The 27,196-nt window shown below is 47.7% G+C and overlaps 1 protein-coding gene across 1 annotated transcript in view; it reads right to left on the reverse strand.

Moving 5' to 3' along the window:
* Positions 1 to 27,196, reverse strand: part of Pygb (glycogen phosphorylase B) — a 47,025-nt gene that overhangs the window by 2,485 nt on the left and 17,344 nt on the right. The window contains exons 3-18 of the mRNA XM_048348682.1: positions 22,411 to 22,489; positions 19,785 to 19,888; positions 18,499 to 18,630; positions 17,981 to 18,092; positions 17,432 to 17,514; positions 16,226 to 16,369; positions 15,654 to 15,746; positions 14,434 to 14,580; positions 12,896 to 13,059; positions 12,285 to 12,399; positions 11,275 to 11,376; positions 10,456 to 10,603; positions 8,908 to 8,966; positions 5,592 to 5,733; positions 2,972 to 3,179; positions 1,359 to 1,493 (exon numbers count right to left, since the gene is read on the reverse strand). Of these exons, the coding sequence (XP_048204639.1) occupies positions 1,359 to 1,493; positions 2,972 to 3,179; positions 5,592 to 5,733; positions 8,908 to 8,966; positions 10,456 to 10,603; positions 11,275 to 11,376; positions 12,285 to 12,399; positions 12,896 to 13,059; positions 14,434 to 14,580; positions 15,654 to 15,746; positions 16,226 to 16,369; positions 17,432 to 17,514; positions 17,981 to 18,092; positions 18,499 to 18,630; positions 19,785 to 19,888; positions 22,411 to 22,489 (1,967 nt within the window). The remainder of the gene's footprint in view (positions 1 to 1,358; positions 1,494 to 2,971; positions 3,180 to 5,591; positions 5,734 to 8,907; positions 8,967 to 10,455; positions 10,604 to 11,274; positions 11,377 to 12,284; positions 12,400 to 12,895; positions 13,060 to 14,433; positions 14,581 to 15,653; positions 15,747 to 16,225; positions 16,370 to 17,431; positions 17,515 to 17,980; positions 18,093 to 18,498; positions 18,631 to 19,784; positions 19,889 to 22,410; positions 22,490 to 27,196) is intronic.

Consider the following 27,196-nt stretch of genomic DNA (forward strand, 5'->3'; position numbering starts at 1 on the left):
TACTGAAATGTATTTCATTTACTATTGAGTCAGAAGCACAAAAGAAAATTTGCTTGTGTGTGTGTGTGGATGCACACATGCTAGTACTGGGGCTTGAACTCAGCCTGGGTGCTCAAGGCTGGCATTGTACCACACAAGCCATAAGCTCCACTTATGGCTTTTTGGTGGTTAATTGCCAAAAAGACAGACTTTCCTGCCTGGGCTGGTTTTAAACCATAATCCTTAGATCTCAGCCTTCTGAGCAGCTAGCTTTACAAGCATGAGCCACCAGCACTCAGCTCTAAAATTACTATTTAAAAAGTTCCTCCTCATGTATAGATGTTATGTGACAATTGGAAATTTTATGTTGTTCATTCTCTTTGAACTTTTACTTGGGTTCTACACTCTGCAAGGAATTTTTATCCTAATGTAACAGATTCTTATGCCTGATTTTTATCGATCACCCTGAAATACTTCTTATCATTTAGAAAATACGTCAGGACAAAAATGCTCGTCGTGGATCATGAGCCTCAGCAGGAGGGCGTTCAGCCTTAGCACAGATATAAACAAGGGTCATGTTCTGGCCAAAAAGCAAGAACAAAACTAGACCAAAGGCAACTGAAAACTGAAGAGATTGTCAGCCTTGACTAGATTCAACTTTCACCAGTAGGAAAGGATAAAGAGCTGCTATGAGATGTGGGCTCTGCTGGCTTGTTAGGTAACTGCAAATCAACTTTAACCATGTGTTAACTGCACTGTAATTAAATACCAACTATGTCATAATTTTATTTTATTTTTTGCCAGTTGTAGGCTAGAACTCTAGCTAGGCCTGGGCTCCATCTCTGGGCTCCTTTTGCTCAACGTTAGCATTCCACCACGAGCCACAGAGCCATTTCCCACTTTTTCTTTGATTAACTGGAGCTAAGTGTCTCACAACTTTCTTGCTCTGCTGTCTTCAAACCATGATCCTCAGATCTCAGCCTCCTGAGTAGCTAGGATTCCAGGCGTGAGCCACCAGTGCCTGGTGAGTTAGTACATTTTAACTGCAGTTGCACAGCTCTCCCTGCTGGCTTCCTGACGGTGTTGCCTGTGCTCCCTGGGCGCCCTCTGCTGGCTTCCATCCAACTCGGGGACAAGTCTTCCAGCTTCCTGTTCCCAGTCATCCATGAACTCTCACCGAGATGCTCCCAGAGTCTACTGTAAAGTCTTGCACTTTGGGCTGTCTAGTCAGCCATGAGTACTCTCATGCTTAGATAAGGACTTATAAAAGCCCAAGTTGCATACTCCAAACAATACAATTCTCAGCCCACCAGAAGAAGCCAATTGTCCCAATGGTGGCTGCTGAGAGGAGAAGCAAGCAAGAGAGGGGTGTGCCTCACCTGTCGTGGTACATTAGCATGTTGACCACGTCCTTGAAGCAGTCTGGATCCTTAGGAGAAAAGAAGCCGCTGCCGATCTGGTCCACAGCCTGTCTCAGCTCAGGCAGGCACTCATAGAACTCTCTGGCATTGTACCTATGGGGAGATTTGGTGCCCTTAGTGCCTGGTGCCCCAAGGCTGGCAGCCTTGGAGGACAAGTAACAAATTGTGGACAATCCCCAGCTGTGTTTGGGGGTCCACGGCATCAGCTATCAACTATTGGCTACCAGCCCTTTGATAAAGTGCTGGATTAAGTGTTGACATACTGTAAACCTCTGGTTTAAAGCAACACCATTACTAAGAGCTGTGTAATTACGTGTATGACTCATGTTGTATTTCTATGAATGAGGCCGAGCGGCTCACAAACTTGCCTTGCTGTAAAATCCTAGACCAAGCTTTAAAAACACAGAAGCTACCTGACAAGATCACCTTTGCTTGACCCAAGAATGAAGGAAAACCAAACAGGGTAAGCCACAGCCAGCCATGGTCATCAGCAGGCCTGGGTTGGGGAGCAGGCTTGAAGATCCCAGGATCCGGGAAAGGCAGGAAAACCAGGGTAGAAGCCTTGCACTACAGGCGAGCGAGTTCTCTGAGTGACAAGGACCCAGCCGACTTTAGAGGTACAATCAAGGGTGAGCCCACGCTACTGCTGTCTTTAAAGTCTTGCTGACTTCCCAAGACCTTTGAAGGCCTTCTACTATGCTGCCTTTTCCTTTCAATCTTCCATCAGAATGAGGGCAGAACTTCCCAAGTATGGAAAGGTCAAGGAACAAGGGAAAACTAGAATTTTTTTGGTTTTTGCCTGTCCTGGGCCTTGAACTCAGGGGCTGAGCACTGTCCTTGGCTTCTTTTTGCTCAAGGCTAGCACTCTACCACTTGAGCCACGGTGCCATTTCTGGCCTTTTCTGTATATGTGGTGCTGAGAACTCGAACCCAGGGCTTCATGCATGCTAGGCAAGCACTCTACCACTAAGCCACAATCCCAGCTTAAGGCTAGAAATTTTAGACAAGAGGAGATGGGGGAGCCAGGATGGGGTCCTAGGGCAGGAAGGGGGAATTACTAGACTGATGAACTTAAGAATACAACATAGACTTTCACAGATAGTAGCATACTGTGCTATGGCTTCTAACAACAGGGAACTGAGAAAGAAGGTTGAAAGCTCTCTGTACAACTGTACACATAACAATATTTCAAAATAAAAAAACAAATGACAAGTTAGACCAGGGAACATCAACAACTGGGCCCTAAGTCAACTGTGTGCTCCTGGTAATGGAGGTGTTTGCTGTGTTCCTCTAGAAGAGACCCTTCCCAAGTAGACCCTTCCCAATAAGACCTGCCCTTCACTGCAAAGGGAGCCCGAGGTCCAGACCCAATGGACCGTCATAGAGACAAGTGCAGAAGCAGCCAAGCTCCGACCCCAGCAGCCTTGAGCCCTTGAAAGGACCTCAGTGAGCATGCAGCCCTTGAAAGGCCATTCAGCCCTGTCCAGCCTTGGCCCCTGCTCCATGCTGCTCTCCACAGCTCCCTCCCCAGAGCTGCCACATGCTCCAGCAGCATAAATGGGGACTCTCACCCTTTCTGGTCCAGAGCTTCAACATCCTCCACCCTCATGCCAAAGATGAAGAGGTTTTCGACCCCAGCCTCCTCAGCCATCTCCACATTGGCCCCATCCATGGTGCCAATGGTGAGCGCCCCGTTGAGCATGAACTTCATGTTGCCAGTGCCTGAGGCCTCGGTGCCCGCGGTGGAGATCTGTTGTGATAGGTCAGCAGCTGGGATCACTGCAGAGGGTGGAGAAAGGTCAGTGCTAGGCCCTGCTGTCTCCTGTATCCAGCCAATACCACACTCCCTTCCTCCAGCTCAGGGACAGCCTGCCCCCAAGACTGGTGACCCTAGCGCCACTGAGCTTGCACTGCAGGACAAGCCAGCCCTGGAGGACCCGGGGCCAGGGAGCTGGCTTCTTCCTGGCCCCAATGTGGTGGGGGAGCAAGGGGGTCCTCTTCTTGACCAATATAGTCTGAGGCAGTGGGCCCAAGACAGAGACTATGGAGGACAAGGCCCAAGTGGCATAGGATTTTTGTTATAGAACTTTTAGGGACCAGGCCAATCTAAGTCAAGTGGGAGTCTCAGTCCTGCTTGCTGAAAGTGTGGTTCCTTCATCTCTATGACACTGATATCTTACTCAATGATCTGATCATGCAAAAGGAACCTGGCTTCCTGCAGTCCAGAGGCTGTGAACAGCTGAGATTCCTGTGCTCATGCACACAGAAGTTATTGGGTATGTACAGAATGGAGCATGTGCTCAAAATGTGGCAGACAGATGCAGCAGGCCCTTGGAAAGGGACATGTTCTTACACGCCCTGGCTGGACACCTTAGTCTCAATGTCCCAAGCTGAGACAAGGCTCAGGTATATCTAGCCCACCAGGTCCTGTGGTCCACCTGTGTATTCCCAGGACAAGTCCAAGGAGTCAGAAAGAAAGCAATAGGCCAGGTCTGAGGCACGGGCCTCAGACACCAGACAGGTGCCCCATGGCCAGTTCTGAAGATGGAGCAGGAGGAGTGCAGGAGTCAGCTGATCTCAATATGAGAGAGAGGAGGGGTTCAGGAAAGAACCCCTGAAGAGGAAGAAGACACGAGTGAGAAGTTCCAGGAAGGTCTAGCAACATGCCAAATTTCCAGGCTAACACCTAGATAGGACTCAAAACTTCTTACTCCTTTTTAAGTACTCTACCACTTTACGCTATGACTTTTTTTTTTTGGTATTGTTTTTTTGTTTTTGAGAAGGTCTTGATTCCTTTGCCTGGTCTGGCCTTAGACATGTGGTCCTCCTGCCCCCACCTCTCACAGAGCTGGGACTACAGGTATGCATCACCATGCCTGGCTCAAGCCCAGTCACTTGAGCCTTCTAGGAGACCTTTGTGCACCAGGCAGTTCATAGAGTTGATTATGCTTTGAGCTCACAACAAACCAGCGTATGTCAGCCTGCAGTCTTTAATAGGATGGTCTGGAAAGCAGCACAGGGCACAAAGATGTCTGACTGGCATCAGCAGCAGGAAGAAAATGGGGACATCCCTGGCTCAGTTTTTCCTCCAAAGGGGGGTGGGTTGGAAAAATAATTTCCAGGGCTGGGGATATGGCATAGTGGCAAGAGTGCTCGCCTCGTATACATGAAGCCCTGGGTTCGATTCCCCAGCACCACATATACAGAAAATGGCCAGAAGTGGCACTGTGGCTCAAGTGGCAGAGTGCTAGCCTTGAGCAAAAGGAAGCCAGGGACAGTGCTCAGCCCCTGAGTCCAAGGCCCAGGACTGGCCAAAAAAATAATAATAATAAAAAAAATTTCCTGCCAAGAAATGCCCAGCCAGGTCAGAGTAAATGTAGTCATATTGGGACAGGGATGCTGTCCCCCCAGGACCAGCCTGAGACTGAAGTCTCCACATTGGGCTCGGAGCTGTCCTTGGGACTTGAGCACATGCTAGGTGCAGGTGGCTTATGCCTGCACTCCTAGGTAGGTATTCAGAAGGCTGAGAGCCAGAGGATTGAGGGGCTTGAACTCAGGGGCTATTCCTGAGATTTTTTGTTCAAGGGAACACAATGCCATTTGAGCCATAGCTCCACTTCTGTCTTAAATCTCCATCCCCAGATCTTAGCCTCCTGAGAAGCTAAGATTACAGGCATGAGACACCAGCAGCCAGCCAAAGGACTGAGTTTTGAAGGCAGCACAGGCAGAAAAGTCTCTACATCTCCATCTCCAAAATAAACCAGCAAAAAGCTGGAGTTGTGGCTCAACTGATAGGGCTCCACCAGAGCAAGCAAAAAAGTCCCAAGTTCAAATGCTAGTACCAGCAATGGGGGGAAGATAGACAAAGAAACAGAAGCAAACAGGTGGTAGTGAGCAGGGAGGGGAGGCAGTGGGGAGAAGCTACTAGCAAGATGCACATCCTTCTAGCAAGAGGGACCCAAGAGCAGCAGGCACAGCAGAGAGGCAGGAGAGCAGAAGGTGGGAGGACACGGACTACGGCAGATTTGAGGAGGTCCAGAAAACAAGGGGACTGCAAGCTTCAGTCATTCTGCCTGTAATACACAAAGGCTGTCCCTGAGCAAGTGCCCCCTGAAGCTAACAAGTGGAGAATGATCCTGGCCAGCACACCCACCCACTGGCCCCAGGCAGGAGCCTCCCACCCAGGGCTACCTTTCTCAGCCAAGGACACTCGGTAGTTCTCCAGGAAGATCACTTTGAGCTTGTCACCCACAATGGGATCGTGATTGACAACATCACCGATGGATGTGACCAACTTGATAATCATCTTAGCCATGTGGTAACCGGGAGCAGCCTAGAAAGGAAGGTGAGGGTTAAAGATCAAATGCCTTATTTATTCAGGGTTTTCCATACAGGTACCAGGACAGCTGGCAGTGCTGATGGTCTCCAAGGGGGGGAACCATTAGCCTTACACCATGTTGTGGCCCTGCTAGTTTGGGAAAGAAGACCTGGTTCTACCTGGAGGCATCTACCAAGCCCTCCTCAGGAGGTTACCTCACTTGTGACATTTGTCAACCTCAAATTTCATTTTCTGATTCCAACCAGCATTTCAGAAATTGCAAGTTGAAAGAAACAAGGAATTCTAGAACTATTAACTTACAGGAAATAACGAAAACTAAGCAACATACTGACCATACCGGAGGGATACATTCAGAAAATACCAGCCTAGAGATAATGACCCAATTTCTGGAACAAATGTATTGGTTTAAAAAAAAAAAAGTGTGTGTGGAAGGGGAGACATGAGTCAGGTGCTGGTGGCTCATGACTATAATCGTAGCTAGTTGGGAGGCTGAGATAGGATGGTGGTTTGAGGTTAGCCCAGACATATACTCCAGACCCCTTCTCAAGCAGTAGCTGAGCTTGGTGTCATACCGGTTTAGCTCAGCCACATGGTGTGCTGAGATTGAGAAGGTCACGGTTCCAAACCAGGTGTGTAGAAAAGTTCAAGAGACTTTGTTTTGGTGGAAGAAGCAGGGAATGGTGGCACAGGGCCGTTATCCCAGCTACAACAGAAAGCATAAAACAGGCAGACTGTAGTCCAGGAACGGCTTATGCAAGAGGAAAGACCTTATCCTGTCTCAAAATAACCATCCAAGGAGGGCTAGAGGCATTTATCATTGATAAAGCACTTGGATAGCATGTGTAAGACCCCAAGTTCAAACCCAAGTCCCCACCAAAAAAGGGAGGGCGGACATGAAAGGAAAAATCAATTAAGAAATCATGATGCTCTAGCTGAGCATTGGTGGCTGAGACCTGAGAATCGAGGTTTGACACCAACAGGAGCAGGAAAATACTTGAGACACTTATCTCCAATAAACTACTCAGAAAAGGCTGAAGTGGTGCTGTGGTTCAAGGGTTTTAGCCTTGAGCAAAAGCTCAGGAATAGAGTCCAGGAGCCTCAGGACTGGCAAAAGAAAGAAAAGAAATCAAGATCTATATCCACTAATCTCAATGCAAGGGCCATATTGGGGTCTTGATTAAAACATTTAAAAATATTTGTGGGGCTGGGCACTGGTGGCTCATGCCTGTAATCCTAGCTACTCAGGAGGCTGACATCTGAGGATCATGGTTCGAAGCCAGCCTGGAAAGCAAAGTCCATGAGAGACTATAAATAAAAGCTGAAGTGGAGCTGTGGCTCAAGTGGTAGAGCTCTAGCCGCCTTGAGCACAAAAGCTCAGAGGCAGCACTCCCGAACAGGCACCAAAACAATTATTTGTGAGGTTGGGGATATTGCCATGGCAAAGCACTTATCTGGCATGCACGAAGCCCCTGCCTAACACTGACCAAAAAACAATCTAAAACCTTTAGTGGTGGTTCACACTTGAGTTTCAACTACTCCAGAAGCCTAGGCAGAAGGATCATCTGAGCCCAGGTGTTCAAGGCCAGACTGAGAAATATAGAATGACACTGTCTATCTTGAGTAAAAATACATTTGTAGCTTGACTGAGACAAGCTGGCACAGTTCTGTGAATGGATGGTATTTTCTGGTGTTCAGTGTGACGGGTGTACTAGTATGTGGTGATTATAAAAAGAGCCTAGTAACTATTGTGGTTTTGGTGTGAGCACTTATGAAGAAGGGTGAACTATTCAAGAGTCTTCAGGGCAGTTTGGCGTCGGCTCTGAAGACTCAGCAGCAGTGAGTTTATGGATAGTCTAGACTTCTTTTCTCCAGGTTTTGTTTTTTATAATAACATTTTAAAACTTTCAGTTGTACTTAGATTTGAACTCAGGGCTTTGTACTTACTAAGCAGGCTCTCTACTATTTGGACCATGTCTCTTGCCCTTTGTGCCTGGACCATGATCCTATTTTCATCTTCCATGCACCTGGGATGACAGCTGTACACCACTACACTCAACTTACACTTGAGAGTGGGGGGAGGTCATGGACTTCTTGCTTGGGCTGGCCTCAAACATTCTCCCCATCTCCACCTCCTGTGTAGCTAGGATAATGGGCACTAGCCACCACTGTATATGTTATATACTGAAATACCAATGAACAAAGACAGGATGTCCAAAAATTATTTTAAAAATACCAAGTGATACCAGGTGCCAGTGGCTCACTCCTGTAATCCTAGCTACTCTGGAGATTGAGATCCGAGGACTGCAATTCGAAGCCAGCCCACACAGGAAAGTCCGTGAGACTCTATCAACAACTAACCACCAAAAAGCTGGAAATGGAGCTGTGGTTCAAAGTAACACATTTCTACTCTTGAACAAAAAAGATCAGGGATAATGCCCAGGACCTGAGTTCAAGACCCAGAACTGGCATTAAAAAAAAAACCCAACAACTAGGTGATAGGGTGGGAAGAGACAAAACAAGGTGAGATGAGGGTGCATGGGCCTGAGGAGCCACGTCCCCTGTGGCTACCTTTACAAGTGATGAAATCCAAGGTTAGGACAGCTCTGAGGGGCAGGGATAAATACCTGTGTCCACCTCACACACACCAGCCTTGTTACCTGCTGAGAGTGCCATTTGCACTCATGTGACCTGCCCCATGTTCCAGGACCACCCTTTCTATCAAAGCCGGCAACTCAAGTAGCCCATGTTCCCCAACAATGCCCCGGCCACTGGCCAAGTATAATGAAGCAATGATACCATTCTAGTGTCATGCTAAGTAACCTGAACTGAAATACTGAAGTGGCCTCGTGTGGTAGATAAATGAGCCACAGCCACCCAGTGTCCTGATCACAGAGCATGAAATCCTGGGAGTAAGCTGGGAAGGGTGTGCACCCTCTGAGGGCCTCCAATATGCCCACTGGGGAAGCCCCCACTCCTGTGGGCTGGGCAGCCAGGACCCAATCCCATTCCCTTGTGTTCAGCCAACTCTGTCAAGGGCTTTCCTCATCTACAAGCACCCCAAAAGCTAGGTGCCCTGGCACTGTGTGTGTGCTGGCACCTGCCTTCTCAGTAGGGGGCATGTGTGAATCTTGGGCCCAGGATCAAAAACAAGCGAAGATGTTACCTCACCTTTCCCCCTATCATAACGGTCCTGGGCACAAAGGCCTTGGTTGGGTCCTTCTTTATTCCTGCAGGACAAAGGGAAGAGGTTCAAGTGGGACAGTGGGAAAGCAGACCATCCCTACCCAGTATTCCATAGTGACCCAGCAACCCAGAGTGTGGATAGGTAGGTTTGGCAAGGCATGTGTTACAGCGTGAGAGCCATAGGCTGGTGGCTGCAGCAGGCGTCCCGAACACTGCTTAAGTACATAAGAACTTGGTACGTAAGTTCTCCTTGGGTAGTCTTCCCACTTGAAGAAAGTCAGCCAGGACCACCACCATTGAACCGCACAGTGTCCTGAGCACAGAAGCCTGTCATGGAAGGTTCAGGAAAAGCTGCACCTGCATTTCTAGGAAAGCCCAACCTGGAAGCCTGTCTGGCTCTGGTACCAACATTCAAGGCTGGGGAGAACATGAGAACTTAAGGGTTTTTGGTGTGTGTTTTAGCTTACACAAGTTATACAGTGGACGATTTCACTGTTACCATTCCTCACGAGAACTCGTGTTTTTAAAACATGCTATAAACATGTTTTGATGACATGGAGACAAGAAGTCACCTCAGAAAAGGGGCATCATCAGCCTTTGAAGAGGTGAAAGGTGAGATCCCAAACTGCCCGAGTCATGGGGTATGCTAGGGTTTGGAAATGTCCTCCTAAAGCCTATAGGCTAAAGGCTTAGTTGCCAGCATGGAGGGTGGAGCCCAGTGGAAGCAGTTAGGTCACTGGGGGGCCTGGGCCTATTGGGGCTCTGGTCTCTTCCCCTCTCTACTTCTTGGCTGCCATGGGGTGGTCAGGCCTCATCTTTCACATGCTCCCACCATAATAAACTGTGCTCTAACAGGGACAAGGAACCCATGTTGAAACCTTGAACCAAAGGGAACCTTTCTTCCTAAGCTGACTGTCACAATGGAAAGCTGACTATTGCAGGCCGACATGCTGGTATAATACCCATGTGTTGCCATGCCTGCTTTACTGTTTTTTGTTTTTTTTTAAAGAGGATATCAAAAGAGCTGGTGTAGAATTTGGTATGTACGCCAGGCTGGCCTCAAACTCACAGCCTGCTAACTTAGCCTCCTAGTGCTGGAATTATAGATGTACAACACCATGCCTAGCTTTATTATTACTATTTTTCTGGTACTGGAGTTTGGAACACAGGGCTTCGTGCTTGTTTGCTCAGATGATTGGCTTTTTGCTGGTCATTTCTGAGAAAGAACCTGGCATACTTTTCTGCCCAGGCTGGCATATAAGCCAGGAGTACAGGCATGAGCCACAGGCACCTAGCTACTATCCTAATTTTCATATGTATAAGTTAAATGCCTCAAATAAGCATAGTCTTTTCAAATGAGGTAAAACTTTTAGCAATATTAAGTTTAAAGTAGAAACCTCCCCTGAGGCCCTGACCTCCAAGGTCCCATAACCCCTTGGGCTTTAGCTTGTGTGCTTATTAACCACCTGGGCACACAGAAAAGCATGGCATGTCTGAAAATAAAGCAGGTAGCTCCCCAGGACCCACACTCACGGTTGTACAGGGTGATGATATGCAGGCAGTTGAGCAGCTGCCGCTTGTATTCATGGATCCGCTTCACATGCACATCGAACATGGATGAGGGGTTGATCTTCACCTTATACTCCTGCTCCAGGTGGGTGGAGAACTTCAGCTTGTTTTCCTGGGGAGAAGGAAGGAAAAGTTCATACAAAGTGCCCCTGTAAGCTCTCCGGCATCCCAGTAACTCTGGCTTTCCATTCTGCCTGGGAACCCCAATGGGAGCAGAGGAAGAGCAGAGAACAAGGGTGACACTGAAAATGGACATGTTGGGCCAAGAGTGGCAAAAAAAAAAAAAAAAAGTCTGAATGGAAACTGGTGCAAAACAGGAGAGCAGAAAGGGAGGGGCTGTAGAGTGTGACATGGAGACAGTGTGAGGCTTGGGTACAAGGAAAGCTTTCGGAGACTCAAAGAGAGTTGTGTTTGGTGCTTCTGAGACCACGACAGGCATTCGAGATGGGAACTCATGGTACCTCATCCACACTGAGGCTGTCACCCTGGGTGAGAGGGACCTGCCCTAATCTAGTGATAGAACTAGATTCCCATGACAGGTAGCTTCCGGAGACTTCTCTACACACCTCCTGCTAACTGAGCAGGATAAGGCTGGGAATGGCTGGGGTCTGCTACCATCTGCCCACTGATGACCAGAGGTCAGCAGGGTCCTCATCTGGAAAGAGTGGATCCCTAACTCCCTGACCCCTGGTGAGGGGCTTTTCCAAGACCTTTGGGGGTGCTGAGTGGGCCTGCATAGGCTGGAGTGGATTGAGGGAAGACTGAAGCGCTGTGTAGGCATACCTGCTTGACCTTCGCCACATCCCTGATGAATGCCTCATCACTGACCAGCGGCAGAAGCTTCTTCAGTTGGCTCAGATCGGTCAAGAAGTCCTCCCCAATTCTCTGCAAACATGAAATGGACATGCACCTGTTCAAGCCCTAGCTTCCTTCCATCTGTTGTCTCATGCCTCTGCTTCCTCAAAGACCCACACCATCTCCTCTCAGGACCCTCACTGGCATGGCCATATGGCACGGGGACAGCCCTGCCCTGGCCTCAACGACTCCACCGGGAATGTCCAAGTCCAACACCTCAGTCATCTCCAGTGAACTCATAAACCTTCCTCAGTCTTCGACTCCCATGATCCTTGACTGAGACACCCCATCACAGGCTGACACCTGGAACCAGCAGAAATGAGGGGGTGTCTTATAAAGCAGCGGTTTCTAACTACTTATCAGAGGCTCCAGTGCTGACCAGGCCTCTCTAACCTCTCTTCATTTGTCTTCTAGAACCTTAGGAGGTCCTTGATCTGCTCTATACCAAATCTGCTCAGTGTTGCTCCTGGGGGAAGCCCTCCCTGATCTGAGCCTCTGTTGGGCAACCTCCCCACAGCAGCCTCAAGATGCTGTTGTTCTTTTAAGAGTCCTTGGGTGCCACACCCATAGCTACCTGTGCAGGCTGACTAGTGCAGTGCCTGTAGGCACATGAGGAAAGAAGCTGCAATGTCTTGGGCCTCCCACCTCTCCTAGCATAGCTTGCCTTCAGCAGGAGGCCCACAGGCTGCCTCTCAGCAGCACCTCGGTGCCATCCAAAGCCTAAGCAAGTTTCTGAACCTGTGCACGAGGCAGAAGGGGGGCAGTGGGTGTTTGCCCAGGAGCCTCGCCTGAGCCTTTCCAGGGCCAGACTGCCCTGGAAGCAACCACCACTCAGTGAAGGGCTTGATGATGTTGCAGATGACAGCTATGGCCTGTAACTGTGATCAGGACTTCCTGTGTCCCCTCCTGTTCCAACACAAAGCCAGGCCGAGACTCACCTCCACAATGATGTCTGCCAACCCAGGGTTACACAGCAACAGCCACCGCCGAGGTGTGATACCATTTGTCTTATTCTGGAACTTCTCTGGTTCCAGCTCATAAAAATCCTTAAAGCTACAAACAGATAAGAGGAAGCTGTCACAAATATGTACAAGAGAATGTAAGGGGCTTCTCAGGGGACCCTATCACCTGGCCATCACCATGAGGTCTTGGTGCTCATGTGGTGAAAGAAGGGAAGGAAAGCATTCCTGGATCCTATCAAGCCCCTGACCACCACCTGGCCCCCTGCACACCTGGCCCCAGATGGGGTGCTGGTGGAACGTGGCTGTCAGCAGACAGAGCATTAACTCAGCTTCTGACTGCACTGCCCAGCAGGCAGGAAGCAGATGAGGAATGGCTGGTGGCAGCAGGGAAAGCCACCTTTCCCAGCACCACCATCTTGTCACAGGTGAGCCTGGGGAGAAGGACAGGGTGGTTGCCTTCATTCCTTTGAGTGGCACAGGGACTATGTCATGTATCTTGGTCATGGTGTGTGTAGCAGACAGTTCTAGAGCCAAGCATGGGTATTGAAAAGATGCCCCACCCAGCTCTAGGGAAGCCCCTCACTCACACAGACTGCTTCACGATCTCTGAGTGGATCCTGGCCACGCCATTCACAGCGTGGGACCCAATCACACACAGGTGTGCCATGTTGATTCGCTTGCAGTCCCCTTCCTCGATCACGGACATCCTCCTCAGGCGGTCTACGTCCCCCGGAAACAGGGCAGCTACATGCTGCGGCCAAGGACACAACACGGGTAGAGGCTCAACACCTCATAGCAAACCAGGCGATAGCCATGTCTGCATGAAGCCCAAGGGCTGCCACACACAGACCTGAACCTAGACACTCATGGGGGCCCACATATTGGAAGGATGATCACTCCCACAAGCCTCACCCTGCGGGAGGTCCTGGGTCTGGAATGGGACCTACAGAGCTGCACTAAGGACAGACACTGGCCGGGTAGGGATGTGCCATTCATTTTACAAGGCGGAGCTGGTACAGTGCCCATAAAGCTAATCAGCACTGAACTACATTCCTACCAATAGGACAGCTGCTTTCTCATCCAAAGGTGAGAAAGGACATGGCAGGTCAGATACCAGAGCTCATGCTGTAATCCTAGCTATCTGAGAGACTGAGGCTGGTAATACTGTGATTCAAGATCAACCCAGGCCAATTTCTTGACAGCTGGACAGGTGGCATGCACCTGTTGTCCTAGTAGCATAGGTATATGTCTGGGCAGGAAGCAAGAGCATATATTGAAAATAACTAGCTGGATGTACATATGATTATATAAGATGAGGCTAAGCAGAATGAACTCCAAGAGATGGAAACAGGAGGATTTTATCATTGTCCTTAGGTTTTATGTACTAGGTGAATTTCCTGTGGTGTACCCCAGGAGATGATTTTTGTACACTGGATATTGTGTATATACTTATCTGAACTAGGGAAGGGAAAAAATGAGGGAGGGTGTAACAAACATGATAAGAAATGTACTCACTACCTTATTATGTAACTGTACCCCCTCTGTACATCACCTTGTCAATAAAATTTAAAAAAAAGAAAACGAGCTGGAAGAATGGCTCAGCAATAAGAACATCTGCCTGGTGAGTGTGAGGCCCTGAGTTCAAACCTCAATACTACCAGGTCTGTGACATAACTCACTAGCAGTCCTTGCCTAGTGTGTGTGTGAAGCCTTGGGTTCATCCACAGCACCACACACACGACACAATTACCCCTAAACCCCTGTTCCCTGCTTCTATCCATTGTCCTCTCTGCAGACAGCACAAGGACAGGTGGGACTGTTGAATCTTATGGGGTTGTCAGGATACAATATGCCAGGAAGAGACACTATGAGCTACCTAAAGCCTGCTTGGAAACTGAGCCTTTAAAAGACCTCAATCAGTCAATCCCGCAACACTGTGTGGAAGTCAGGCAGCGGGCAGCCAGGTATCCCTCCCGGGTCCCCAGGGAGTAAGCATCTCCTCTCCCAGGCTAAGGGGGAAGTAGGCTTCCACCCAGGCCAGTGCTTACATCCAGGTGCCAAGGGCGGATGGTGACAGTGTAGATGATGTCCCCACCCTGCCCCACCACCGGCCGGCAATGCTCACGTCCAGGTGCCGCTGGTTGATGGCATAGATGATGTCCAGATGCCTTGGCAACAGCTTCTCAAACATGGACACAGGCCAGCGCTCCAAGGCCTCAGGCAACACGGTGTGGTTGGTGTATGCACAGGTCTTCTTGGTGATTTCCCAGGCCTAGATAAAGACACCAGTATGGCAGTTTTGTTTAGAAAGATACTTCAGCAGGCAGTGGCACTATCTCTGCTCTCCAGGAACAGGCTCCCTCTCAAAGTCTATAATTCCATTGCTGACGTGACACGCCTACATTTTACATCTTTGCCATGTGTGAACAAACACATAAATGGCCTACTCTCTGAGAGTCACCTTTTCAACTCTCCTTTCAGCAAACTGACAGAATGCTGAGCAGTTTCTATGTATTTCTTCTAAGTTGACCTGTCACCCGCAGTATGGAGGCCACCAGTTATCATGTGGCCTTGTCCTTCACTGGCCAGGACTACGCATGGCCTCACAGGGAGTACACACAGCCCAAGGCCAGAGAGGGGCTCTGCTGTCTAGGAATGGAGTAAAAAGATTACTTCATTTTTTATGTTAATATAGCTAAAACTCAATTAAGAAAGTCCCACTGTATCACAGAATCTAGGACCAAAGAAACTGGGCTAGGAGAGCAAGTCATATTAGAATGTGATACTAGAATGGCATCCTACTTATGCCTTTTATGCATTTCTTTTTTTTTTTTTTTTTTTTTTTTTGGGCCAGTCCTGGGCCTTGGACTCAGGGCCTGAGCACTGTCCCTGGCTTCTTCCCGCTCAAGGCTAGCACTCTGCCACTTGAGCCACAGCGCCGCTTCTGGCCGTTTTCTGTATATGTGGTGCTGGGGAATCGAACCTAGGGCCTCATGTATCCGAGACAGGCACTCTTGCCACTAGGCTATATCCCCAGCCCTTTTATGCATTTCTTAACACTCCTAGAGTCTTTTCACTACACTTTAAGAAAATAAAGCACATACAAGAATCCATAAAAATTGTCGAATCTTTCCTCATTTCCTGTCTCCAGCACCCTTGTCCCACTGTGTTGCCATTCCACACAGTGCCCACTTCCTGGATCCAGACTCCCTTCTTTCCTCAGCCCTGCTGAGCCTGGGAGGTGCCACTTCCCAGGACCAGCTCACCCAATCATTACCATAGCCAGCACAGGCTGGACGTCTGCACAGAATGTCATCACCCTGAGACCTGGTCTCTTACACTCACCTTGTCCCAGTCTACCTTCTCCACATCCACCAGGATCCGCATGAGCTCAGGAATGGAGAGGGCAGGGTGAGTGTCATTCAGCTGGATGGCTACCTGCAGTTCACACAAAGGGTGCTGTTCAGTTGCCTCATCTCTCATGAGCATCCAGTGATTGGTGTGAAGGATCTGCCAAGCAGCTCCAGCCCCAAGGAGCTTCAGAATCCAGAGGGCCCGAGTAAATCCAGGAGGACGCCACTGGCTCTGTAGCCAGCTCTGCAGGAGGTGGCAGGGGCTGCAGGACCCATGTCTTCCCACACAGGGCTTTTGCCCACTAAACTATACTTAGGATGACTGCCAAATGCCAGGCTTTGCCAGAGGAACTCTTTAGTGTGTCTTCCCGCCTTGATTCTTAACAAACCTAGTGCTGCCCAGCCCCTGGGAGAGGGCCCTGGGTTCAGTACTGACCCAGCATGATGAGACCCTGCAGAATGGGGCACACTGCCAGCTTGCTCCAGCCCCTCCCAGGATATGAGGAAGAAACCTCAGGAGCTTAAAAACTTTGTCCCAGAATTCCCTCTCCATCAATCACTCACCTTGTCGGGAAACGTCTCAAAACAGGTTCTCACTGGGTCCCGGCAGCCAAACCTGGATGACTTAAAGCGGCGAATGATGTCCTGGAGGGTAGCGGCCACCACAAAGTACTCCTGCTTCAGGCGGAGTTCCTTCCCCTCGAAAAACTGCCAACACAAGGTTCTGTGGTACCTTCGACTCACCAGCACTGCTCAGCCTCAGCCAGGTACCAGTTCAAGCTAGAAAATTCCAGACTGGGAGGAATCTTGTGTATCCCAATTGCCCCTACCGGTCAAGGTCCATTCTGATCCCCACAGGAGGCCCCAGTCAGACACCTCACTCAAAAACAGGTGACCAAGCCAAGTCTGCCTGACACCAGGCCTATGTGTGCACCTTCAGAACACAGGGAAGGAAGGGTAGCCAGCACAGGGCGCCACTTGTGTGGCAAACGACAGGACAAACATAATAGGGGGACAAAACCCACAAGGAGCGCCTGCTAGGCAGAAACCAGTATCCAGCAGCTCTGGAATACACTGTTTGTCTGAGGGAAGGGGGAACAAACAATATTCATTTTGTTACACGTCTTTGTTAGCCTGTGCATAGATTATATTTGTAAAAATAAAGAGTTCATTCTTAAAAATATATGCTTCACCAAGTTAGGTAATTTCAATTACTTTTGTGTGTGTGTGTGTTGGGAATTAAACCCAGGACCTCATATATGCTAAACACACCTTCTACCAAGGGGTTATGTCCTCTCAAGAACTCTTATCTGACAATAATGACAACAACAAGCTGCCAGATACTAACTCCAGAGACTTGGGCATGGCCACCACCTGGCACATGATGGGCACGTGCAAAGAATCTCTGAAGCCTCTCCAGGCAATTCCAGGGACAAATGGGTCATCCAGTCCTTGGGGAGCCAGGTCATTCACTAGAGGTACATTCACAGACCAGCCCATGGTCTGATGGGCTCTGTACAGTGACACTGCCCACCCTGAATCAGGTAGCATCCGCCCAGACCCAACTAAGGTTCATGTGAACTCACAGGACTTCAAGGAAAATCAACCCTCCTATTCCCAAGAGCTAGTGTGCAGTGTAGAGGAGAGGGCCACCAGCAGCCACACATGCACAGCCAGTGCGAGGTCAGCTCAGGTCAGACCTGACCTCCTCCTCACAGTCTAACTGGAAAGAGGCCTGGCCAGTGTGGGTCATACGAAGTAGTTACTCACATTGTCATTGGGATATAGGACCCTGGATATGTTCTCAGCCAAGTTCCTGTCCAGGACGGCCTCAATGTAGCCCCCCACGTTGACTAAGGAAAGACAAAATCTGGGTCAGTACATACCACCTCTTGGGGCCTTAACTTAAGCATGAGCGTCACAGCTGCTCAGCTGTGGTGTGTCTTCAGGAAGGCTGACAAAGCATGACCTGGGCAGGGAATCCCCAGAGCCACTGTCCTGCTCCATCTCACCCCCATAAAAGGGGTGCTCAACTGGTCCCATAGTGCCCTACACCTCACATATATCCCCAGCCCCTTCTCTTGTGAGATGTGGTTCAATTTACTATGATGCTGGCTGCTGAGCCCTCTGTGTTCACTCTGTTTGTGCTCCCAGGGGAGCTTTGAGGAGTTCAGGTACACCCAGGCACATGCTTTACAGAGAACTGAGAGGTCATTCTGGCATTTCCAGCAAATAATTCAAAGAGGGGGAAGAGAGTGGTGAGCACACAGCATCAGGGCTAAGCCATCCACACAGAAACAGGAAGAGGGTGCAACATACAATCCTGCAGCTTGAAGTCATTGGGCGCCTTGGCAGACCAGAGCCTCATGGTGTTGACAGTGTTGTTCTTATAGCCGGGTACTGGGGTGTCGTAAGGCATGGCAAGCACCACCTGACCATAGGGAAGAAACACTCAGGGTTGAAGCCACAGAGACCCTGTCCCCTTTGTAGCTGCCAAGCCCCCTACTAGGAAGGCTCCGACTTTTCTATAAGCCCATCCAGTACATCTATGCACCCTGGGGCTCCAGCATGGGGCCAGGAGGCAGGATCTGAACACTGGTCCAGAACATTGGCCCAGGCCTGGCTCAGATACCCAAAGCTCTGACAGCTACTGAGAGCCATGAGCCAAACATGGACGGCATCAGAAGGTGAAGCTTCACAGAGGTGTTGGGGAGCTTTTCTCACACACCCAAGGGGAAAAGGGCCTTTATCACCATCAAGACAAGTGTGTTTCTGGGTCCTGCTAGTAAGCAACAGAGTCAGCAGGGTGGCCCTATGCTCTGCCATAGCCTCGGTACCTGTGTGTCCAGCCACTTCACACCATCTGGGGTATGCTCCACTCTCCCATAGAAGTGCACTGGAAGCATGTACTCGGGCCGGGCTTTCTCCCAGGGGTTACCGTAGCGCAGCCAGTCATCAGCCTCTTCAACCTACAGGGGGAACAGCAAGGATATCCATTACCACACCTTTTGTTCCTAAGCTCAGACCTGCTTTATCTGTGACTTTTAGGGCCCACATTTTTTGGGGGGGGAGTGGGGAGCCAGTTGTGGGGCATTAACTCAGGGCCTGGGTACTGTTCTGTTTTTCTGGTGGCTAAATGAAGAGTCTCATGGACTTTTCTGCCTGGACTGGTTTTGAACTATGATGGTCAGATCTCAGCTTCCTGAGTAAGTTAGGTTACAGGCATGAGCCACTAACACCCAGATTGATTTTCTTCCTTATTTTCTTTCTCCCCTCCCTCCCTCCCTCCCTCCCTCCCTCCCTCCCTCCCTCCCTCCCTCCCTCCCTCCCTCCCTCCCTTCCTCCCTTCCTTTTTTTGAGAGAGGGTCTCACTTAAGTTGCCTAGAATGGCCCTGAATTCATGATCCTCCCATCTCAGCCTCCTTAATAGCTGAGATTACAGGTATGTACCACTATACCTGACCCTAGACAGTATTAAATAAACTATTCTCCACTCAACTGGAAGTGGTCTGACTTCTATTTTGAAGTGTCCTTGGCCTAGCTGAGTTTAGTGAGAATGCAGGTTGAGATCAGGCCCTTCTCACTGACATGGTCCTGACCACCTCACTTGTTACAGTTTGATACTCGAACTGATGTTCACTTTCCCCAAGGGCCTATGACCTCATAAGACACAGTCCCCCCACTCCTGTCAGGATTGAAGGTAGAAAGTAGGAAAGAAAGCTACAATAACTGCTTTTCTAATTACTCCAAGTCAAGTATCCCTGAAGATGAATCCCAAAGTAACCACCCTCTATCCACGTCCAGGTAACCCTGGAAGCACACTTGCAACTCATAGCATCCTACTTCTGGTTGCAGGGATTTCTGTAAGGCTGTCGACTCCTGTGTCCTACCTGCCCTACCTGACTCCCTGTCACCGTGTCCACAAGAGCCTACACAGGAACCAACTTGGCCAGTGCCAAACAGAGCTGGAAACACCCGGCACAGCTGGCTGCCTTCCTGCTGCACTTTGCAGAGAACCATATGCAGGTGTTCAGGGAGTATACAGCAGAGAAAGCCTAACTGAAAGAATGCCTGCTTGTGTGAGGAGAGCTAGAAACCAGTGAACTAGGCCAATGTCACCCACCTGCCAGCCGTTGACAATCTTCTGGTTAAAAATCCCAAATTCATAGCGGATCCCATAGCCATATGCTGCCAGCCCCAGGGTGGCCATTGAATCAAGGAAACAGGCTGAAAAATCCAATCACAGACCACAGGCTATCAGCAGAGACAGAGGGTGCTGGAAACCAAGGCCCCTTGGGAGGTAACAGAGTCAGTAGTGACCACAACCAACTGAGGTTCATGAAGGGGAACACTCTCACCTTGAAAGCCTGGGGCTGTGCCAAGAAAATACCAATGCACAGATATAGGAGGAAATAGGAGGAAAAGATAGTCCCACGGAGATCATGATAAGGCCAGGTATCTCTTTATTGGCCAAGACTGGTTCTTCCCTGCAAGCTCTCAGACACATGCACTGAGGCATGAGGCCTTCCCACCTTTCCACATGGAGTCCTTTCTACATGTTAAGAAAACAGGTCTGGAAATTAACTAGAGACATGTAATTCATGGCCAAGAACATTCAAATACCCAAGGTCCAAAGTGCCACCAGGGTCCACTGAATTCGGCCCTTGCTCCAATCAAAACTTGATAGAGAAACAAAACAAACACAATGTTTTACATAAAGATTCAGCTGGAATTGGGTACAGTGGCTTACACTGAAATCCTAGCTACTTAGGAGGTAGAGATTAAAAGGATCTCAGTTCAAGCCCAAGCAAAAAGTTTGGGAGACCCCATGAAAAGCTTGGCATGGTGTGTATGCCTAACATGCCAGCTCTTGCAAAATCCCAAGTAGGAAGATGGTAGTCCAAGACCTGCCTGGGCATAAACGCAAGATCTTATTCAAAAACTAATGAAAGGAAAATACTGAAGGTGTGGTTCAAGTAGCTGAGGAACTAACTAAAAAGTACAAGGCCTAGAGTTCAAACTCCAGTCCTGCAAAACAAAGAAACAAACAAAAACCAAACTCAGAAAGGTATCTTACTAAATTTCTGGATTAAAAAAAGCACTGAGCATGTTACTCACTGCTACAGCAATTGCCTAAGCATAGGCAAAGCCCTGGGTTCAATCCTTAGCACTGGAAGGAAAGGAGGGAAAGAAAAAGGAAAGGACAGAAGAAAGGACCCCCACATGGAACACCAGAAAATAAACATTCAGTTCATCAAGCATGCAGATCCCCAGTGTTTAGGTGCTCTGCTGAGGAGACAGGTGAGAAAGATCAACAAATGAAAGACTCACGCTCTTATAAGGAGACTCAGAATTGTAGAGGGAAACAGACAACATCAAGCCATGATAGGCTTGATGCTGTGTGGGTCTGCTATGATAAGAGGGGGACTAGCAGACAGCAGGTCATGTGCAGCAGGCCACAGAACACTCTGGAAGTGTGTGTATGGAGGGGGACACTGCTAGTTCAGGACATATTGAAGGAAAGTGGCAAGATAAAGTGCCTGGAAAAGTAGCAGGAAAGGCATCATTCCACTGTGGGCAGATCGCCAAGGTCAGAGGGTGGACCAGCCTCAGGATCAGAGCCGGGGTTTACCAGCCATCCCCGAGCTGTCCCACGGCTTTTAAGAAACACAGAGACCCCAGAAGAGACCAAGGCTGTAATTTCCTCTGCCCATAAAGGAAAGTTCTGTATTTGCTGAGGAAGGATAAAGTAAGAAGTTCATGATGCACAATTCAATGTCACAGTGCTGGGTGCAGCACAGCAGGGAGCTGCGCAGTGCTCTGCCAGCTTGGACATGGTCTCTGGGAGAGAAGGCAGCAATGGCAGGATGTGCCTTGTTTATGTGCACTGCATGTGAGGATGGTGTGGAGGACTCATGTCACAGGGTAGGGTAGGAGGGGCCAAGTTTTTCTTTATATAGATTCATGTGCTGTTTTATTCAAGAAGAGTATGCTGTATTTCAATGTTTTGAAGAATTTAAGGTAAAAGTTGAAAACCCTATAAGTATCTTTTTTTTTTTTTGGTCAATCGTGGGGCTTCAACTTGAACTCAGAGCCACTTCCCCTACAGGTATTTTTTTAGGATGGACCTCACTCAGTTATGGCAATTGGCAAAAGGGGCTGGGAATCAAAGTGGCTAGAACCAGCACACCTCCCTCACCCCTCTACATATAGGGCCATAAACTCACCCGCTGTCCCCACTCCCATGTTCTTTATGTTGCTCCATCTTCTAGGGAAGGCTGGCAGAAATCATTAAAACAGAAAACCCAATTGGGGATGCTCTCAAGTGCAGGGGCTAGAGGGAGCACATGAGATGCCTGAAAGGCACAGCTGCTGGGCCAGCACCAGGGCCTACTGCAGGGCAGTGAGCTGCAGCACTCACTACACACATCATGCATCTAGCCCTCTGTCCTGCTCCCTGATACAGGCTTTTGGACCCTGCAAGGTGGTCAGTGCACTCGGCACTTTCTTGGCACCAGCTGGCCTGACCCTGTTACGTGTAGACTATATGATAATTAGGAAAAGTCCTAGTATGAAAGAGAATGATCATCTCCCACTTTTGGAAAAGATTTTGAAGGGAGAACAGACTTGCACATGCACTCTGAGGGGGGCCAGTTTGCCAGACAGTCGGTGTCAGGGACATCTTGTTCTTTGTCTGGCCATGTAATCCCCCATCAAGACAAAAGGCTGGAAAGGCAAGAGTGGGTTACCTGCCAGGCGCCCCAGGCCCCCATTCCCCAGGCCGGCATCCTCTTCTATTTCCTCTAGCTCCTCCATGTCCAGCCCCAACTGTGAACAAAGCAGGCAGCATTTCAGTATTACTTCATACTTCCCTCAAACACCACGTCAAATGATGTTTAAGTCTTTTGAGCTTATATCAAAAACAAGTATCTTTTCTTTTAGAATTAAAAACCCAATATTAAATTTAATATTATACAAGGCATATATTTGATTGAGATACAGTGTTAACACGTGTGGAGATACAAAAATGAACCTACTCATTACTGTATAACTAATATGAGCCAATTTTTTAAAAAGGATAAAATTTTGCCCAAGTGGGCAACCCTTTTAACATTATAACCCCAAAGGAAACCTTTCTTATCTACTTTCTGTCTCTATGAATTGTCCACTGCAGATATCTAAACACAAACACAAGGTTACTAGGTAACCTTGAATGGCCAGCTCTCAAGTACCTAACAATGTCAGGATTCATCTATGTAAGCATGTACCAGCACTTCATTGCTTTTATGGGGAGGTTTCTGGGATTGAACCCAAAGCCTTGTGTATGTCAAGTAAGCTCTCTGTCACTAAGCTATATCCTCAGCCCTGCTGTGCCTTTTTTTAGGGCTACAGTGAATTCTGTTTATCCATTTATCAACTGATGAACATATGATTTCCACTTTGGGTTATTATGAATAACTTATGCCGCTATGAAATTCATGTACATTTTATGTCTCTTAGGCATATACCTTGGAGTGGAATTGCTAGGTTAAATAGTAATTTTATGCTTAACTTGTTAAGTAATTGCCAGATTATGTTCCAAAATGACTGCAACCATTGTCTTCTAATCACACCACCAGCAGTATATGAAGGCTCCACTTTAGTATCTTAACCAACACTTGTCCCCTATCTTTCAGTCCTTATGCCATTCTAGTGGTCATGAAGTGGCATGGTTTTGATTTGCATTCCTTTGGTACTAACGATAAAGAGCTCTTGTTTGACCATTTTTATCTTAGGAAAAATGTCCATTTAAGACCTCCACCCATTTTTAAACTGTACTGTCTTTTCATTTTTGAGCTAAAAGAGTTCTTTATATATTTTAGATACACAAACCATTATCAGATTGTTTGCTTATTCTTAACACATTGTCACACTATGTTACCTTGTCTGGTCTCTGAATCCCAGGCTCAAGCAACCCTACCTTCCAGCTTCCCAAGTAGGTGGGACAACAGGAATAGCTACCACATCCAGTTCAGATTTATGATTTATAAAATGTTCTCCCATTTTGTATGGTGCCTATCCCTTCCCTTTCCTCCTCCTCTTTACGTGCTACAGATTAAACCCAGCTCTACTTTCTTCATATTTGAATAACACAAGTTTTAAGCCCAATGTGTCGGCTTTTATTTTATTTATGCTTTTGACATCAAGCCTAAGAAACCACTGCCTCTTCCCTACATATTCTTCTAAAGGTTTCAAGGTTTGGCTCTTTTGTTTAGCCTGATGCCTTTCAATCTAATCTGTATGTGATATGAGGTAGATGAATACCAAATATTCAGTATTACTTGCTGAAATGATTATTCTCTATTGAATTGTTTTGGCCTTAAACAACAAAAACTGGCCACCTGTGACATCAAAGACCAAGACAACATGAAAAAACAAGCAGACTTCATAAAGAGTTTTAAATGTTATGAACCAAAGGACACTATCAATGGAGTAAAAAAGTAACTAATAGGATAGAAAAAAAATTTGCTAACCACATATTTGACAAGCTATAAATGTCCAGAATGAATAGAAAACTCTTAAAATTCAACACCAAGTAACAACCTGGCCAGTTGCATGTGGCTCAAATCTATAATTCTAGCTACTCAGGAGGGCTGAGCTCTAAGAATCATAGTTCAAAGCCAGGTAAAGCAGGAAAGTCTAGGGACTCTTAGTTCTAGTTAACCATTACAAAAGCCAAAAGTGGAGTTGTGGCTTAAGTGGTAAGAGTGCTAGCTTTGATTGTTTTGTTTTGGTTTTTTGCCAGTCCTGGGGCTTGAACTCAGGACCTGAGCACTGTCCCTGGCTTCTTTTTGCCCAAGGCTAGCACTCTACCACATGAACCACAGCACCACTTGTGGCTTTTTCTACATATGTGGTGCTGAGGAATTGAACCCAGGGCTACATGTATATGAGGCGAGCACTTTACCATTAGGCCACATTCCCAGCCTTAGAGTGCTAGCTTTGAGCACAAAAGCTCATGACAGTTCCCACGCCCCGAATTCATGTCCCAGGATGGACACAAACAAATACAACAACAACAAAGAAATCCTTATTTTAAAATGGACAATATACTTGAACTGATTTTTCTTCAAAGATACACAAATGGACAATAAACATTAATATATGCTCAACATCACTAATAATTAGGGGAACAGCAAAGAAAACCACACTGAGAGCAGGGTAGTAGTGGTTCATTCCTGTAATCCTGGCTACTCAGGAAGCTGATGCCTTGTGGTTCAAGACGGGCTTATGCAGAGAAGTTTGGGAGACTCTATCTCCAACTAATAAATAAAAAGCCAGGTTGCAAGTACGGCTCAAGTAGTAGTGATCTAGCCGTAAGCAAACAAAATGAAAGTACATGGCCCTGAGTTCAAACTCTAGTACTAGCAAAAGACAAAACAAAACACACTGAGGCTAGGTACCAGTAGCTCATGCCTGTTATCCCAGCTACTCAAGAGGCTGAGATCTGAGGGACTGTAGTTCAAAGCCAGCCTGAACAGGAAAGCCCATGAGGCTCTGATCTCCAACTAACAAGCAAAAAGCCCAAAGTGGAGCTGTAGCTCAAATGGTAAGAGTACCAGCCTTGAGTGAAAAAGCTAAAGGACAGTGGCCAAACTGAGTTCAAGCCCTAGTGCCAGCAAAACCACCGCAAACAAAAAACCTAACACAATGGGTCTTGGGATGTAGCTCAACCATATACCGCTTGCCTAGCATGTATAAGGCACTACGTTTATCTATCCAGTACTAACGGGGGAAAAAAGCCTCACAAGAGATACCACTTACACTTACTTGAATGTCTACCATCAAAAGAGAAATTTTGGCTGAGTGCTGGTGACTCATACCTAGAATCCTAGCTACTTAGAAGGATGAGATTTGAGGACTATGGTTCAAAGTCAGCTTAGGCTGGACAGTCTGTGAGACTCATCTCTAACTACAAAAGGCTGAGAGTGAAGCTGTAGTTCAAATGGTAGAGCAGTAGTCTTGAGCACAAAAGCTCAGAGACAACCCAGGTCCAGAGGACCAACAAAAGAAAAAAAGGGGGGAGGAAGGAAGGGAGAGAGGGAAGGCAGGGTAGGAGAGAAGGCAGGTAGACAGAGAAGGCAGGCAGGCAGGCAGGATAGACTGCAAAATTGTATAGCCACAGTGAAAATGGCACAAAAATCACACAATCTAGTCATCCACCTCTCAAAGTATTAAGAGCAAGGTATTGGAGAGGTGTTTGTACACCACATGCACAATAGTATTACTCACAGTAATCAAAAGATGAACAAATACACAAAAATACTACATATCATGGAAATTCAGTCTAAAAAAGCAATAAAATACTGCCACAAGCTACAACACATATGAACACATCTTTTATGCTGTGTGAAATAAGCCAATCACAAAAGGACATACATTCTGTGATTTTTGGTAGTCGTACTGGGGCTTGAACTTGGCCTTGTGCTTTTGGCTTTTTTCCCCTCATAGCTTGTCCTCTATCGCTTCAGCCATCTCTACTTCCAGCTTTGTTTTTTTCTGGTTAATTAGATGTAAGAGTCTCATAGATATAGTTTCAGTTTGGGAAAATGAAGACTTTCTGGAGACTATGAGCTACAATGAACCTTTCAAGTTGATTTCTTTTCCTCAGGTATTTTATCACAACAATGTCACAACTGACTAACAAAGCCATGGAGGAAGAGATGGGGGTCATTGGCAAGGCTAAATCACCTCATATCCATGGCTGTACTTATGTCCCAACAAAACTCCCAAGCTCCTCAAACCCAGTAAGAACCCAGGCAGGAGTGGGGTGCAAGAAGGAAGACCCCTCTCGGAAGGCCTTGCCACATTCATGTCAATGAGGAGGCAGCTGCAAACTTCTTCAGTTGAGATCAATGTGGAAAACAGAGAGGAGACATTTGTATGACTCTGCCAGAGGACAGAAATCATCTATGCAGAGTCAAAGCACAAAGGAAACCTATAGGAAAGGAGACATTTATTCTCATGAGAGGAGGGCACTTGCTTAATCAGAAAGTACAGCGAGCTCAGGATGCTTCCCTGGGATTGGAAAAGAAAATCAGAAGTGAATTACCAGTTAAAAAAAACAAACAGGGGCTGGGGATATGGCCTAGTGACAAGAGCGCTTGCCTCATATACATGAGGCCCTGGGTTCAATTCCCCAGCACCACATATATAGAAAATGGCCAGAGGTGGCGCTGTGGCTCAAGTGGCAGAGTGCTAGCCTTGAGAAAAAGAAGCCAGGGACAGTGCTCAAGCCCTGAGTCCAAGCCCCAGGACTGGCCAAAAAAAAAACAAAAAAAAAACACAGAAATGATCAGTACGAGCAACTGTAACCATGTTTTAAACCTGGAGTAAGGGGTGCAATGGCTTCTAGAAACTGCTAGATCTTAGCATTAGGATTCATCCTGTCCTTGCTCTCCTCATATTATCCTCCTTCAAATTCTTACTCCTGGAAGAAGGGGAGTATGGACCACCAACCTATTTTCCTGCCAAAGGGGAGAACATACATACAAA

This window comes from Perognathus longimembris, chromosome 6 (genome assembly GCF_023159225.1).
Source record: "Perognathus longimembris pacificus isolate PPM17 chromosome 6, ASM2315922v1, whole genome shotgun sequence".
Lineage (NCBI taxonomy): Eukaryota > Metazoa > Chordata > Mammalia > Rodentia > Heteromyidae > Perognathus > Perognathus longimembris.